The 16,952-nt window shown below is 51.9% G+C and overlaps 2 protein-coding genes across 3 annotated transcripts; one reads left to right on the forward strand and one right to left on the reverse strand.

The window, feature by feature from the left end:
- The first annotated feature begins 1,666 nt into the window (after positions 1-1,666).
- On the forward strand, positions 1,667-7,386 carry Shfl (shiftless antiviral inhibitor of ribosomal frameshifting). The gene is made up of 8 exons (XM_031345145.1): positions 1,667-1,955; positions 2,391-2,514; positions 2,661-2,710; positions 4,327-4,365; positions 4,507-4,656; positions 5,996-6,099; positions 6,238-6,392; positions 6,681-7,386. Exons 1-8 carry the CDS (start codon positions 1,935-1,937, stop codon positions 6,905-6,907), a joined length of 870 nt encoding a protein of 289 aa, XP_031201005.1. The 5' UTR covers positions 1,667-1,934; the 3' UTR covers positions 6,908-7,386.
- On the reverse strand, positions 6,945-12,159 carry Angptl6 (angiopoietin like 6). Of its 2 annotated transcripts, none has more exons than XM_031345144.1 (5): positions 11,611-12,159; positions 9,827-10,004; positions 8,726-8,913; positions 8,377-8,647; positions 6,945-7,209 (listed from the first exon to the last, which is right to left on the reverse strand). In XM_031345144.1, the coding sequence occupies exons 1-5, from the start codon at positions 12,154-12,156 to the stop codon at positions 7,019-7,021; spliced, it is 1,374 nt and encodes a 457-aa protein (XP_031201004.1). In that variant the 5' UTR covers positions 12,157-12,159; the 3' UTR covers positions 6,945-7,018. The 2 variants fall into 2 exon arrangements, with proteins under 2 accessions (XP_031201004.1, XP_031201002.1); XM_031345142.1 differs by having other exon boundaries at positions 11,560-12,156.
- Between the last annotated feature and the right edge of the window lie 4,793 nt (positions 12,160-16,952).

Below are 16,952 nucleotides of genomic sequence, written 5' to 3' on the forward strand. Positions count from 1 at the left end.
TATTTTGAAACAGTTAGGCTGCTCCTGACCCAGTCAGCACAATGGAATTTACACTTGCACTCAAACTGTAACACTGTAACCCTTGACCAGGCACTTCCCACCTTCCCACTTCTGCCCTGCCCCTCTCTGCTTCTCCAACAATTTCTTGAGTCTCCACTGACTGAGTGAGATCTTATGCACCTTGATATAATGCCCTCCAGCCTTAAACCTATTACAGCAAGTAATAAGGCTTCTTCTTTCTTATGGGTGAGTAATATTCCATGGTGTATACACGCTACATTTTCTTTCTCCATTCACCTATTAATGAACATTTGATTCTATTTTCTTGGCTCTCGTGAACAATACCACAATGCACACAGGTGCAAGCATCCAGCATTCATTAACAAGCTGGTTTCCTTTCCTACAGGCGTATTCCCCAATAGTTGACGGATCTTATGCTCATTGTATTCTATGAGGAACTTCTATCCCATATTTCCATAATTGCTATAGTATTTCAATATAACTTATTGATGACTATCCATTTGGGAGTGTTCCTTTCAGTCTTTTGTGGAAACCAGGACCTGATGCTCACATGATTCTCGGCTTTAGATTTACAATGTGGATTCCTTGGAGCCAGAAGTCTACAAGGATGTGAGGGGCTGAGAGTCTGCTTTTCTTCACAATTTTACTCTGCCTCCAACCTGCATAACACTTCAAAGGTCACCCAAGTGACTGATGCAGTATCTATGTCCCACATTGTGCTAAGTGACATTAATTCCCCTGGAAAACCAAGCACGGTGGCTCACAGCTGTAATCTCGGAACTAGAGACTAAGGCTGGGGGACCACCACACCAAACATTGAAGGACAGCCAGGGCTATACAGTGAGACCCCCAGCATTCAGAAGGTGGAAACAGGAGGATAGTGAGTTCAAAGTCATCCTCAGCTACATAGAAAGTTCTAGAGTAGCCTGGAGCGTAAGGGCCACCATTGAAACTCTGACCCTGAGAAAGAGGCTGAAGGGAAGGGTAGATCAGGTCCCATTTTCCCCCTCTCTGGTATTGGTTTCCGGTTCACCGTTAAGCCACCATTATCTACACCTGTGGCATCCACCTTTATTGGTGATGGGAGCCAGACCACCTAGCAAAGATTTCTGTGCTCCTGGATCCTAGTGAGACCCAACCCCTGTACCAAAAGGGGCAAGGAAGAGGTTAACTGGGAAGAAGGTATTTAAACCAGGATTTAAAAACCCAGGCCTCTTAGATTCTGGGGCCCATTCTCTGGAGAAGTCTGTAAAGCTTGCCAAAAAAGGGGAAAAAAGGGGGAAAAGTTCTTTCATTTTGTCCTAGGGTGTCTCCCTCCCCACCCCCTTTTTTTCTTTTTTCATTTTTGAAACTGGGCCACACATAGTCTAGGACAGCCTTGAATTCCTGATCTTTTGGCGTCTACCTTCCAAATGCTGGAGTGACAGGTGTGTGTCACCATGCCTATCCTGCATGTCCATTTTACAGAGGAGGAAACTGAGGCTGGGAGTAGGGGAGAGAGAGGAAGAGAACTGCTGAGCATAGCAAAGTGCTCTGGGGGGGTTCGAAGAAGCTTCGGGTACTGCATAGGAGGAGCAGCGCGGGAGCACCGAGCTGCGGTGCGGCTCCGCCCCCACGGGGGACGTGAAGACGCGGACCCCGCGCAGCGTGGGGACATGTGACCGACTGCAGAGGCCGCGCTGCTGCGCAGGACGCGGTGAGGCGCGCGCCGAGGCCCGGGAGCACCAGCCGGGAGCACTACAGGGCGCGCGAGCAGACGCGTGGCCGCAAGGCCTGGGCGGGGTCGCCTCAGGGTCCCCAGCTTAGCGCAGAAACGAAACTGAAAGAGGGGCCCGAGGGAGGCGGAGCTGCGCCGACGCCACCCAGGCTTGCGAGGCCCGGACCCAGGCGCGGCCAGGTGTGCTCCGGCCACCATGGCTCAGGATGGCGTGGAGGTAGGACAGCCGCGCCACCGGCGACCAGCCGCGCGGAAAGGGCTCTCGGGAACACCCCTGCCCCCTGGGCTGCCTCCCTCCTCCACTCCATCCCTGGGTACTGTGGGGCTGTAGGGTCAGAGGTCAGAAGGAAAGGGGGTAACCTGGCCTGCATCCCGACACACACACACACACACACACACACACACACACACACACACACACACACACACACAGCCAAACCCCCCAAATTCGCACCGGGGAGGCTGGGACGCGCCGCAGTCTCCACCATCCCCCAATGCCTGGAGAACTTTGGATTTTTCCAGGAAATGGCTTAAAGGGAGAGGGGGAGGGGGTGCGGAGGCCAGAAGCCAGGGTCAAGTTCAGGAGAATGAAGGTGCAGGCGCCGCTCCCCCGTCGTCCCCGACTTCAGAGCTTATCCCCCCTCCATCCCAGTTGGAGAAGAGCGTCAGGCGCCTCCGGGAGAAGTTTCATGGAAAAGTGTCCCCCAAGAAGGCAGGGGCTCTTATGAGGAAGTTTGGCAGCGACCACACTGGAGTTGGGCGCTCTATCGTGTATGGTGAGTCAGCCCTGGGGGAACACTGAGTGGGCGTGGTTTAAGAATTGCTGTGGCGCTTTAGCGACCCTGGCTCCGTTTAGCTGGAGGCTCTCGGCCGCCTGGAACTCCTACACCCTTCAAGAGCCCCTCCCACATTCTCCCACCAGGTGTCAAGCAGAAAGACGGACAGGAGCTGAGCAACGATCTGGATGCTCAGGTAACCTATCCTCTCCCCAAAAAAGGGGGGGGGAATCCCCCAAATCAGCGCTACGAGTGCTCGCCTCGCCATCGAGGGTCCTTCCCTTTCTCAAGCATCCTGTACACAGTAGGTGCTCACTACATGCTGATTACCTCAAATGGAGGAGACAGGACAGTAGGATAAGGAGACTGGAAAGCTTAAGGCAACTCTCTCTTGCACTAGAAGAAAATCTGGGCTGAGCAGATCTGGGGAGGAAAGACCCCTGAGTGAAGGGATGAAGGAATCAAGGCAATATGGGTTGTTTTGCTTCTCAGCTTCTGTAGCTGGTATCCTATGCATTCAATTTGCTTGAAAGACGTACCAGAGTTTTGTTTTGTGTAAGACAGGGTCTTTACATAGCCCAGCCCAGGACTACCTTGAAATTCACTACATAGGCCAGGCTGAACTCAGAGATCCACTTGCCTCTGCTTACCAAGAGCTGGGAATTAAGGGATGCACCACTGCCGTGCTGGGCATCTAAACGAATCCTACCAATAGTATTCTTTAGCTTTAGATCTATAAACAGTATGATAAAATAATAATAATAATAATAATAGCAGGAGAGTACCTGTGGGGCAGATCTCCAGGCCTTGGTTCACTTCCTACCCCTCCTTGTGGTCCCCGGAGGCAATCCAATTACACAAGAACGCAGCTCAGGGTGGAGACATTCACCAGGTTCCCCGAGACCAGCAGTTGACTTCAGGGAATCAAACTCTAGCCACTTGGAACAAAGGGAGCTCTGAGAGGCCCCTCTGTGCTGGCCCTCAAAGAGAGATAGGCTTGCCCACCATCCCTCATCAGGGAGCAGCTGGGCAGCCAATCAGGCTTGCAGCCAGCCTAGAGCCTAGGGCAAGCCCCAAAGCCTAGAGCTTTTTAAAGCCACTTGGCCAGGGGCTGGAGAGATGGCTCAGCAGTTGAGCGCACTTGCTGCTCTCAGAGGATCCCAGCTCCAAAATGGGACAGCTCACAACCACTCCAAGTCCCGGGGGATCTGACACCCTCTCCTGGCCTCCGTGGGCACTGCACACGTGTACATGCACATGGAAAGAGACACACACATAGACATTTTTAAACCTTTTAGTCTTCAAAACCATGTTGTCATCAGAGGCCAGGTGTCACGTGTGCTGTCACTTTGAGGTCATGCGGGGCTCTGCTTTCCATAGGCCGTGATCACTGAGTGAATTCAGATTCTGGGCCATCTGGGAAATGAGACTAGCAAATGTGTCCAATTCTCAAGGACATTTAGGACATTGTGCTTTTGTCTGTTTTTACAGTACTAGGGATTGAACTCGGGACTTCATAGTTGGCAAGGGCTTTAATGCTAAACCATGCCCCCAGCCTTCTCTATTTACTTGTAATCCTCCTGCCTCACCCTCCCCCAAGTAGCTTGACCTCGAAGGCTCTAGGCTCGAAGGCTCTTGACCCAGCTCCAGTAACTAACTGGAAAGCTCTCAACACAGGCAAGAATGTTTCATCTCTGCTAGAACGAGACAGAGCCAGGGTCCTGTCTCCATGGCTTTTTCCCCTCTCAACATGGGTGTAACACGCGGAGAGCATTTCCAGTTTCTGCCCTCCCCTTCTGTGTCTCTCCTCAGGACCCACCAGAGGACATGAAGCAAGACCAAGACATCCAGGTGCATTGGTGTGGAATGGGTCAGGGTATGGATGGAGGAGATGCAGGGAAGATGATATCCCCGGGGTAGGAGTGGTGATGCGATCACTGTAGGGTCCAGAGGCAGAGGTGACCTTTTGGTCTGCATTCATCCATGTTGCAGGCAGTAGCCACCTCTCTGCTGCCCCTGACGCAAGCCAATCTTCGAATGTTCCAAAGAGCCCAAGATGACCTCATCCCTGCCGTGGACCGACAGTTTGCCTGCTCCTCCTGTGACCATGTGTGGTGGCGCCGTGTGCCCCAGAGAAAGGAGGTGATAAATCCAGACTTAGCTTGGTTCCTTCCTATACCCCACTCCTGACCCCTGAAGGTCACCAACTGGGGGAAGGGGAGATGTTACGTGCACGGGTGTGTATGAGTGTATCTATGTGTATGTCATGGGCAGGTGGAGGCCAGAGTTTGGTGGCAGGTGTGTTTCTCAGTTGCCCTCCATCTAATTTTTTTGAGACAGGGCCTCTCCCTGAACCCTGGGGCTCATCAGTTAATGTATTGACCAGCATGGCCCAGGAAGCCTCCTGATTCAACTTCCCCAGGACTAGGGTTATAAGTGCATTAAGCCATGGCTGGCTCTTCTATGTGTGCCATGGATGTGAGCCCAGTCCCATGGGCACAGCCCACTGAGCCATCTCTCCACCCCTTTCGTGTTTACTCTTTATTCATGTTTAGTGTTTTTATGCATATTTGTATTCTGCTCATATGTGTGTCTGTGTACCACAGTGCCACATGGGTGCTGCGAATTGAACCTGGATCTTCTGCAAGAATAACAAGTGCTCTTAACCACTGACCCATCTCCCCAGCCCCTTGGTTTGGTTTGGTTTGGTATTTGTTTATTTGTTTCCTGTTTTTCAAGACAGGGTTTCACTGTGTATCCTTGGCTGTCCTGGAACTCACTCAGTGTGCTGTAGAGCAGACTGGCCTTTTACTCAGAGACTCATCTGCCCTCTCCCCAACCCCCACTCCCACCCCACTGCTAAGATTAAAGGCATACTCCACCACCACCTAGCCCCTTGCTTTGTTTTTTGGTCTCACATAGCCCAAGCTGTTCTCAGATTCAATGTGTAGCTGAGGATGACCTTGAACCCCTCATCCTCCTGCCTCCGTACCTGGTTCATGTGGAACCAGGAGCTTCATGCATGCCACAAAAGCCCAACTTCAATAATCCTTGAACTTAAGAAGTTGAACTTTTGGCTTTGACACCTATCAAACCCCAATCTGGCTTTCTAACCTCTTTTATTTCTTGATTTAGAGAGTCTCTCTATGTAGTCCTGGAACTCAGAGATCTGTCTGCCTTTGCCTGAGTGCTGGAATTAAAGGCGTGTACTACCATGCCTGGCTTGGCTTCCTAACCTCTTGATTATTGGTGTACTTACGATAAAAGCTGAGGCTGCAGCTCCATTAGTACAGGGTCAACCTAGCATTCATGAAGCCATTGGTTCCATCCCCAGCACCACGTATCAGGCACAGGCCTATTGTCCTAGCACTTGAGAGGTGGAGGCAGGAGGACCAGGAGTTGAAAGCTAGCCTTGGACCAAGTGAGACCTGCCCGAGCCCTGCAGGTTGGCCCTGACAGCTCTGGTCTCTTATTTCCTCAGGTGTCACGGTGTCGCAAGTGTAGGAAGCGTTACGAACCAGTGCCACTCGACAAGATGTGGGGCCTGGCAGAGTTCCACTGCCCAAAGTGTCGCCATAACTTCCGGTGAGGGCCCGGACCCCAGCCCACCCTCAGCCTTGTCCCAGCCCAGCCCACCCTCAGCCCAGTCCCAGCCTAGTCCCCTCCTCCTGTCCCCTGTGCCTGGCTACCCCCTCAGCCCCTCACAGCCCTGCTGGCCCCCAGGGGCTGGGCACAGATGGGGTCCCCATCACCCTGCTACGGGTGCGGCTTCCCTGTGTATCCCACCCGGATCCTGCCTCCACGCTGGGACCGTGACATGGATCGTCGCAGCACACACACCCACTCCTGCTCAGCTGCAGATTGCTACAATCGGAGAGGTGAGGCCCTGGCCCGCACCCTACATTCTGCATCCCCTGCATATCAACCCCCCACCTTGGGCTGCTCCCTCCTCCCATGGAATTTCCAGCAGCTTTGTGGTGTCCAGCCTACTAGGCCCATATCGCCACTACCTGTGAGTCTGTTTTTGTCGCCAAGTTCCCACCTCCCTCAAGAGTTTCAACGCCTGTATATTTTATGACCTCTGATCTCTCTGTCCTTTGGTCCCACTGGGTCTCCCTGCAGAGCCCCAGTCCCCTTTTACCTCAACGACTCTCTCTTTCCCCTAGAGCCCCATGTGCCTGGGACCTCCTGTGCCCACCCTAAAAGCCGCAAGCAGAACCACCTCCCCAAAGTGCTGCACCCTAGCAACCCCCACATCAGCAGCGGCTCCACAGTGGCCACATGCCTGAGCCAAGGAGGCCTCCTGGATGACCTGGACCGCCTCATCCTGGAGGACCTGAAGGAGGAGGAGGAGGAGGAGGAAGAAGAGGAGGATGGTGGGCCCCGAGAGTGACCCTGGCTAGGTGCACACAGGAAGGACAGACACAGTGTGTGGGCACCTCGTGTTGCTATAAGATACCAGCTCAATGAGATAGGAACACCCTTGGGGGTACTCATGGGACAGTCACAACCGCACAAGCCGGGTCAACATAACAGCTTTCTTCAGAGAGTACGCCCCACCACGGAACTCGGCCCAGTAGACCCCGTCCTGGTATCGGCTCCGGTAATGACCTCCATGATACCAGACACCATTGAGGTTAGAGTGGGCACAGGCGTGGTACCACCAGCCTCCACGATGGTACAGGGCACAGTTACCTGAGGGAGAGAGAGAGAGAGAGAATTTGTTTTCTCACCAAAATAAAAGTCTCTACCAGCACTTCTTTGTGCAAAGCTTTTGCAAGCATTCCTCAACCTTCCCTAACTTATTGACTAGAAGCCCTGATACTCCATCTCTTCACCAAAATAAAAGGCTCTGGCTTCTCACTTTCTTCTTCAGAGTAATAGCCTTAATTCCCCATCTCCTCGTCAAAATAAGAGGCATGCCTGTCCCATATTTTCTGCAAAGTAGTAATGTGTTATTCATTCCTTTTGGGGGAGAGGGCTTCTGCTTTCTTTCTAGGTTTATTACAGGTGTACTAGCACACACCTGTAATCTCAGTATGCGGAAGACAGGAGCAAGAGGGTTTGGAGTTTCAGACCAGCCTGGACTCCACAGTGAGATCCTGTCTCAAAAATAAACAAATAAGGGCTGGGTGGTGGTGGCGCATGCCTTTAATCCCAGCACGTGGGAGGCAGAGGCAGGTGGATCTCTGAGTTCGAGGCCAGCCTGGTCTACAGAGTGAGTTCCAGGACGACCAGGGCTATGCAGAAAAACCCTGTCTCAAAACAAAAAAATAAACAAACAAACTGGGGGATAAAGCTCAGTGGTAGAGTATGCTTAGATTGCAGGGGGCCTCAGTTCTCTCCCCCAACCCTCTAAACAGGGTGCATACATCTTTCATTTAGTCAACAGAAAAGAACTCTAGGCTCCCTGCTCCCCTATCAGAATAAAAGCCCCTTGTTCTCTGGCAGAGAAACCTTCATACTGAGGTACTTAACCTCAGGGGAGTTTCTTTCTGAGTCAGGGTATCATATAGCCCAGGCTGACCTTGAGCTTGCTATCCCAAGGATGATCTGAGATTCCTGCCCCTCAAACCTCCTTCTCCTGGAGCTGGGACTGCAGCCCTGTACCACCACACCCAGTTCACCAGAAAGCAAACTTTGCATTTATTTTTAGTGTAGATGCACACAGAGGCTAGAAGCGTCAGATCACCTGGCACTCAAGTTATAGGCTGTTGAGAACTGCCTAGTATGGGTGCTGAGAACTGAGCCCAGGAGGAATGGTGCATGCTCTTAACTGCTGAGACATCTCCAGCCTCCCAGAAGGGAAAACCTAGCAGTCCCACCTCCCTACCCTCCCACCAGAATAAAAGCCCTCCTTACCAGAATATGAGTCTCTGTCCCTATCCACAGTGCTGAAAGGTTTGTCACTGTGCCACGAGAGGGAGTCTCCAGCATCACCATGGTACTGGCCAAGCCGCAGGCGGTAATGGTCGCTCTCAGGTTCCAAGGAGAAGCTGTCATAGTGGGCGCGTGCCCCACGCCCCCCCCAGTCCTCCAGGAGTATCAGCAGCTCGTGGTCCCCATGGCTCGTCACTTGATGCACGGGCTCCAGGCCCAGCCAGTATTCTCCTTCGGGCCGCCCAAAGCCTACCTGGAAGGGCGGGAGAAAGAGGATGGGGCGTCCTCCTCTGCCCAGCAGTCTCTGCCACCCCCCTCCACAAGCACACACCTTATAGTGCTGCCAGTTGGTAAAGAAGTTGACAGAGCCATCCTGCCGCCTCTGGATGACAGTCCAGCCTCCACCTTCCTGCTGCTGTTCACACCACACAGCTACCACACGACGGCCCAGCCGCAGGTCATACACGCCACTCTGCCAGTGACCTGCCCCGTGAGCCTCCGCACAATCTCTCCACGGGCCTGTGGCAAGGGACAGACTGAGCCAACCAACCCCTCACTGGATCAGAGTCTTGGTTCTCATCAGTCCCCTTACCCAAATAAAAATCCTGTCTCCACCTGAGGAAGAGCCATTTCCTTACTAGTCCCTCCTTTCTCAATAAACATGATCCTAAGAGCCAACTTGTCACCAAAGCAGCAGTCCTAATCTCTCATGCCCTCATCAAAATAAGAGTACCCCTGTGGTGGCACAGGCCTTTAATCCCAGCCTGGTCTACAGAGTGAGTTCCAGGACAGCCAGGCCTACACAGAGAAACCCTGTCAAAAGAGTACCCACATGCCTATTTTCTCTTCCTTGTAAGAGGATTAGTCTTGTTTGCTTCTGTACTGTTGGCAGGCCACCAAAGACCTGGGTGATCTACCACTGAAGCACATCTCCAGCCTGTTCTTCTCACAGACTAATAGTCCTTTCTTTTCTTTTTTTTTTCTTAAAGTTTTATTTTATTTATTTTATGTGTATGAGTACCCTGTAGCTGTCTGTAGCTGTACAAATGGCAGTGAGCCATCATGTGGCTTCTGGGAATTGAACTCAGGACTTCCCCGCTAGCTCTGCTGTAATACACTGTTGCTGTCTTCAGACGCACCAGAAGAGGGTGTCAGATCTCATTACGGGTGGTTGTGAGCCACCATGTGGTTGCTGGAATTTGAACTCAGGACCTTCGGAAGAACAGTCAGTGCTCTTACCCGCTGAGCCATCTTGCCAGCCCCTAGTAGTCCTTTCTTATCCCCTCAATCAGAATAAAAGTGTCATCTCTTCTAGTCCTCCCACTACCAGCCAAATCCTAACTCTAGTATTTCCATCTATCCAAAAGGCACTGGAACCCCTGAGTCCTCCTCTCTCTCTAACATACACCCCAGCAGGCTTGCTTTGACTTACCCACTGGCTTGGTGGGGACAGCAAGGTGCCCTGTGGGCAGCGGAGAAGATGGAGGCCCCTGCTGTCTCAAGCTCTGCTTTCTCTGGTGCTCTGGAGTTTGGTCCAGCCTCCTGCTGGTGTTGCTGGCACTGCCCACAAGGCTCAGAGGAACCAGAGGTACCAGGGGCAGTGGCAGAACCTGGGGCCACACAGTCAGACATAATTACATTAACCCCCTCAGCTAAAGAGACCAGATATCCCCTGGCATAGGGAGTGAGTGGGATAGGCAGGGTCCATAGATCAAATCCCCTACCAGATGAACAAAAAAATCAGGCAGGGTGATGTCTCAGCTTTACCATCCATCCTAAGAAAAGCACAGAGGGCAAAGGAGGGCGCTGGGGGTCCTGTTCTGCCACCCTCCCTCCCTGTTCCTTTGAGACAGGGTATCTTACTGTACTTGAGTCGGCCTGGCAAGCCGCAGTTAACCTGTCTGCTCTGCTCAGCACAGCACTGGAGCAGATACAGAGCACATGCAGGCAGGTCCGGGCTTCCACGGTGCCCTGAGCCGTCTCCCAACGGGCTTTATCTTGTTGTTTTTGTTTGTCTCACTCCAACTGGCTAGCCTGGAACTTGTAACAGTCTCCTGCCTCGGCCTCCTTTGTGCAGGGGGCGGGGAGTGCAGTGTGTGACACCAGGCTTCCTTTACTCTGTGCTTTGGGGCCGATTCCCAGCCTGCTGCTGATCACAGCTTCAATGCTGAACAGGAGTACATGGGTCTTGGACGACTTAGGAAAATCTATAGAACCATCACTAATTCAGGCCCAATGCTGGAGATGTGGTTCAGCAGTCGAACAATCACCCCACATACAGGAGGCCTCAGGGACCCCAAAACCAACAGGAATGAAAAACCAGCCAACCAGGCTGTTGTCCCACGTCTGTCATTTGCGCTGAGAAGGCAGAACTTGAGAATCAAGGTCATCCTCAACTACACAAGGAGCTAGAACCTAGCCTGGGCTACATGAGACCCTATCTCAAATTTTAAAAGGAAATCCAGGCAGTGGTGGCACCTACTTTCATCCCAGCAGTCAGGAGGCAGACACAGGAAGATCTCAGTAAGTTCAAGGCCAGTCTGGTCTACACAATGAGTTCCAAGACAGCCATGGCTACACAGAGAAACCCTGTCTCAAAACAGATAAACAAACAAAACGAAAAACAAGCAAACAAAACCAAAAGGGCTAGTGACAAAAACTGCCCAAAATTTAGAAATCGAATGTTGTTACAAGAATAGATGACTGAAGAGCTGACTCAGCGGTTAAGAGCACTGCCTGCTCTTCCAGAAAACCCAGGTTCAATTCCCACCACATACAAGGTGGCTCACAGTAAACTGTAACTCCAGTTCCAGAACATTTTTGGCCTGTATACACACTATATACACACGTGGTTCACAAATACACATGCAAATACACATGGATCCACACAGATTAAGATGAAAATAAATCCTTAAAGGATATGCAAGCCTGATGTGGTGGCTCACACCTTTAATCCCAGCACTTGGGAGACAGTGGTAGGTGGATCTCTGAGTTCAAAGTCAGCCTGGCCTACAAAGTGAAGACCAGAACAGCAACGACTACAGAGAGAAACCCTGTCTAGTAAAACAAAACAAAACAAAAAGTCCTTGTGTATGATGATAGTGTGTGCAAGCCTAGGAGCTGTGAATACTTTCTGCAGCCGATTAGGCTCTCCCCAACATTCACCCCGTTGAGCAGTGGGTGGTGCCCCTGCCACCGATCGCGCCGCACAGCTACCTGCTGCTGTCCCCGGTCCGGGCCCGCGCAGGCGTGTTGCAGACGGCCGAGGAGGCTGCTGTGCTGGCTCATGAGCTGCGCATGCTCACGGAGCTGCGCGTCCAGCTGCTGCAGGCGCGTCGCCGTCCGGCGCGCTTCGGCCTCAGCGTCCAGCGCACGCTCCGCTAGCAAACCAAGCGCGGCAGCAGGATCCGCCCCCAGGTCAGGCTCCGCCCTCGCCTCCTGCTGCAGTTGCGCGTGCAGCTGGCCCAGGCGCGTGTTCAGGGTGAGACTGTGCTCGCGCAGTGCGCGCACCTCGCCCGCGAGCGCACCACCCTCCGCTGCACGCCTTTGCAGCGCGCGCAGCAGCTCCTCGTGGCGGCCCAGGCGCATGCGCAGCGTGGCCAGTTCGCTGTCCTGGGTGGGTTCTGAGCTCCTGCAGTCGGCACCAGTTGCCTTTTGCGGGGACAAAATCAGGGTGACACGGCATCGCGCGGCACCTCCAAGCGCCCTCCAAGCGCCCAGCAGGAGCAGCAGCTGCAGCTTGCGCAGCCTGGCAGTCCCCATGGCCGCCACCTGCAATGAAGAGGAAGGACTCTACTGTTTGAGCCTAGACGGGTCCCCAAGTTCCAGGATAGCCAAGGAGGACTAAAGTATTGATCACTTTAGTATGGAGCACTGAAGTAGCACTAAAGTAGTGCTCCATAACAGAGCTGAGCTGCAGCTCGCAGCACAGATTGCAGCTCATACAACAACCAGCATCAGTTTACACCCCAGATCCCTCTCCGCATTCAGTTCTGGACCCTTGGGCCTGGTCACCTCTCCCCTCAGAACCTTCGGTGGCTCCCACTTAAAGAGAAAACCTCCATTTTGCGTGGGGATGGGGCGAGCAGGGGATGGAACCCTAGACCACTCGTGCTGGGCCCCTCATTTCTAATTTGAGACATGGTGTCACTGGTAGCTCAGGCTGTTACCGAACTAGGTTGAAATCCTACTGCCTGAGCCTCTCCATCCCTAGATGACCTATGTGTGCCACCATGCCAAGCTTCACGCAGTGTCTCCAGCCAGGTTAATATTCATGACTCCCTACTCCTGTCCTGCAGAATTCACACACACACACAGGGCCCTATACCACCACTCCAGAAGGGAAGTGGGGGTGAGCGAGCTGGGAGACAGGAAAGCACCAAATTGAAGCACTTGAGGTTCTGCTCTGAAGCACGGAGAGCCATGAGACTTCTGAGCTAGAGGCAAGGTGCATTAGCTACAGCGATGGCTTATCAGGCATGAGCTCCAAGCACTGGGCAGGGTCTTCTCTTGGGCACATGTGGCTCCTTCATTGGCAAGCTTGGAGTAGACAAGAGGCCTGGGAGCCTCCCTGTGCCCCACATACATAAACATATACACACATACATACACATGCACACACATACATACACCACATACATTCACACATACATACACACACACAATACACACAGTCAAGACCAGATGCGTTCTACAAACAGCATCTACCTACATCCACACCTACCCCACTCTTACCTCTCACGGCCCAGATGCTGGCTCCAGTGAGGTTTGCAGCAAGCCCACAAAATCTGAGGAAAGGCCTGAAGGACTGGGATGAAGGACCGGGAGGGCCTCCGACTATCTGGGTGCAGGAGGCTGAAAGGACAGAAGCTGAGAGAAGACTTGGAAACCACCCATCCCCCAGAGCATGGATGGAGCCTGGGAGCACAGCAAGTGTAAATATTTAGTATTTCCAGTGTGAGAACCCTGGGCAGAAAAGCCAGATCCCCTTGCCCAGGCCTCCAGAGCATGATAACAGAGGCCACTGCCCTCTATGAGTTTCTTCCTTTCTCTCAGGCTCACAGAGCATGGGAGGTCCTAGGCCTTGGTAGACTTGTGGGCTCCAGACTCAGACGAGCATCCTGATGCCTGGCACTGGGGACACCCTTAAAGGGGTAAACCTCATTTAATCCTAGTAGCCAGTAGAGGTGTGACTCAATGGCAGAGCCCCTGCCTAGAATCCCCCCAGTGAAGGGCTGGGGGGCATGGCTCAGTGGTAGAACACTTACAAGGTCCTTGGTTGGTACCCAATATTGCCAGAAGAAAACAAAACCTTTGGATGTGGTGGCACATGCTTGATCACAGTACCTGGGAGGCAGTTGGATCTCTGTGAATTCCAAGCCAGCCAGTGAGGCCCTGTCTTAAAAGGGAGTGGGAATGGGTGGTAGATGTGGATTGATGGAGGCAACATGAAAAGAAAAGACAGTGCAAACTGACCTCAACAGATCAGATAGTCCTTTACTAGAACAACGAAGTGGAGATTGTACCAAGGTGCAGGGGGCTTGGGGATTTAGAGGATACAAAAGGGAGCTTTGGGGTGGAAAATGTTATCTGAGGGTTGTTCTGTGCAGACCTTGTTAGTCTTCTCCTGGCTTCTGCCTGCGGGTGCTCTCATTACTACGTTGGCTTTCTTGTCAGGCAGATGTTTCGGTCTGTATGCTACCCAATGAGTTCCTGAGCTGGTCTGAAGCTCTTTGTTTTAGATCCTTGTCTTAGTCACAGTTCTTCTGCTGCTTTGAAGAGACACCATGACCAGGGAAACTTACACAAGAAAGCATTTAATTGGGGGCCTGGTTACAGTTTCAGAGGGTGAGTCTATAGCTATTATGGCAGGGGGCATGGCAGCAGACAGACAGATAGACAGACATGATCCTGGAGCAGTAGCTGAGAGCTTGCAGGAGATCTACAAGCAGGAAGCAGGGGAGTGAGCTTTTTGTTTGGTTTCAGACCCTGGGACTGGGGGTGCATGTTTTGCATACCAAAGCAGAACTGGCTTCTCAGTTCTCCCAGCAGCAGTCCCAACCTGGCACACCCTGCCCCCAATCCTGATCTCTCCGGCCCAAGGATTGGGGTGCCCTTCCTCCAGAGGCTCTCCCCTATATAGTCTAGACATTTTGGTCTCTCCACCCCCTTCTCCTTCTCTCTCTTCCTGCCCTGTACCCTTTCTCTCTTTATCCCCCCCTCAAAAATCTCCCTGTGACTTCCTTGGCCTCAGTCCTTGGGGCTAGTGAACCCACCAGAGAGCAGCTTTCCAAGAAACCTGCATTTAATATAATCTAATCTAGCCGGGCGGTGGTGGCAGGAAAATAACATCACCTTTTTTTTCTTCAAGACAGGGTTTCTCTGTATAGCCCCAGCTGTCCTGGAACTCACTCTAAACCAGGCTGGCCTCGAACTCAGAAATCCACTTGCCTCTGTCTCCCAAGTGCTGGGATTAAAGGCGAGCGCCACCACTGCCTGGCAATAACATCATTTTTTAATCCACAAAGTGACATATCTCCTCCAATAAGGTCACACCTCCTAACTCTTCCCAAACTGTTCCACCAAGTGGGTCCCAAATGTTCAAATATATGAGCCTTCTTCAAACTACCACAGTCACTAACTATTCACTGCGTGTGTAGTACATGCCTTTTATCCCAACACTCAGGAGGAAGGGCTCATGATTCACCGAAGAATGACACCCTGGCCTAAATAGTATGTAAAGGCAAAGAGCATTTTATTCTGCAGAAGTCCAGTATGCTAGAGTCTCTCCATTACCAAGACAGCCAGAGAGACATCCAAGTGACACCCACATGAGCCTGCAGGCCTGATTTACAGCACATTAGGCAGTTGTGGGGTAGGTAACCGCTGTGTTAATATGTTGGATCCATCTCTATGGACATTCCATGACTCGGCTGGAAGCTTGCTGGGGAAGTTTGGAAACTGCTGCTGACCCATTGTCCTTGCCTGAAGCCAGGAGGCACCTCAGCTTCTGAGGCCTGGACTTGCCTGAAATTGCCCAGTTCTTTAAAACAGAAATTTAGGTCTTAATTGCCAATTTGAAGTCTTTTTTTTTGGGGGGGGGGTTCAAGACAGGGTTTCTCTGTGTAGCCCTGGCTGTCCTGGAACTCACTCTGTAGACCAGGCTGGCCTTGAACTGAGAAATCTGCCTGCTTCTGCCTTCTTAAGAAGGCTAAGGCAGATGGATCTCTGTGAGTTCCAGGCTAGCCTGGTCTACATAATGAAACCCTGTCTCAAAAAAATAAGAAAAAGAGAAGGATGAGTGTGCTCACATTCCTGTGTATACTGCACATCTTAAAATGAAAATAACACACCAGGCGCCAGGCGGTGGTGGCACAGGCCTTTAATCCCAGCACTTGGAAGGCAGAGGCAGGCGGATTTCTGAGTTCAAGGCCAGCCTGGTCTACAGAGTGAGTTCCAGGACAACTAGGGCTATACAGAGAAACCCTGTCTCAAAAAGAAAGGAAAAAAGAGAGAGAGAGAGAAAGAGAGAGAGAGAGAGAGAGAGAGAAAAGAGGAAGCCAGATGGCTCAGGGGTTAAGAGCACTGACTGCTCTGCCAGAAGTCCTGAGTTCAATTCCCAGCAACCACAGGGCAATGGGATCTGTAATGGGATGTGATACCCTCCTCTGGTGAGTTTGAGGACAGCTACAGTGTACTCCTATACATAAAATAAATAATTCTTTTTTTCTTTAAAGGTATTTTTTTTTTAAATTTATTTATTTACTATATGTAAGTACACTGTAGCTGTCTTCAGACACCATAGAAGAGGGTATCAGATCTCATTATGGATGGTTGTGAGCCACCATGTGGTTGCTGGGATTTGAACTCAGGACCTTCGGAAGAGCAGTCGGTGCTCTTACTTGCTGAGCCATCTCACCAGCCCCTAAAGGTATTTTTTTTAAAGACTTATTTATTATTATATGTACAGATGGTTGTGAGCCACTATGGAGTTGCTGGGATCTCAACTCAGGACCTTTGGAAGAGCAGCCAGTGCTCTTAACCTCTGAGCCATCTCTCCAACCCCAAATAAATAATTCTTTAAAAAAAAAAAATAGAAAGCCAGCTAGAGTGGGAAGGCAAAATAGGTGGTGCAGAGGGAGATCCTAAAAGGGGTGTAAGATGCTAAGCCTTAGGGTGAACGTCCTTCCCTTCACTGAAAGACTTTTGGGATGAGCCTGCCAGGCAGTGGTGGCGCACGCCTTTAATCCCAGCACTTGGGAGGCAGAGGCAGGCAGATTTCTGAGTTCGAGGCCAGCCTGGTCTACAGAGTGAGTTCCAGGACAGCCAGGGCTACACAGAGAAACCCTGTCTCAAATAAAAGAAAATAGGGGGAGGGATGAGCCCAAAGTCCTGCAACTGAGATGGGGGACCGGGGGAGGGGGAGGAAGATTTGAGAGATTCAGAGTGCTTGGCTTTCAAAGGAAGTTTCCACACTTCTGCCCGTCTGCAGACAGGATTCTGGGGAGGAAAGCTGGCCATTAGGATCTGGCAGACAGCTGGTTGAGCCCCACCTGCCA

This window comes from Mastomys coucha, unplaced genomic scaffold (assembly GCF_008632895.1).
Source record: "Mastomys coucha isolate ucsf_1 unplaced genomic scaffold, UCSF_Mcou_1 pScaffold23, whole genome shotgun sequence".
Classification (NCBI taxonomy): Eukaryota; Metazoa; Chordata; class Mammalia; order Rodentia; family Muridae; genus Mastomys; species Mastomys coucha.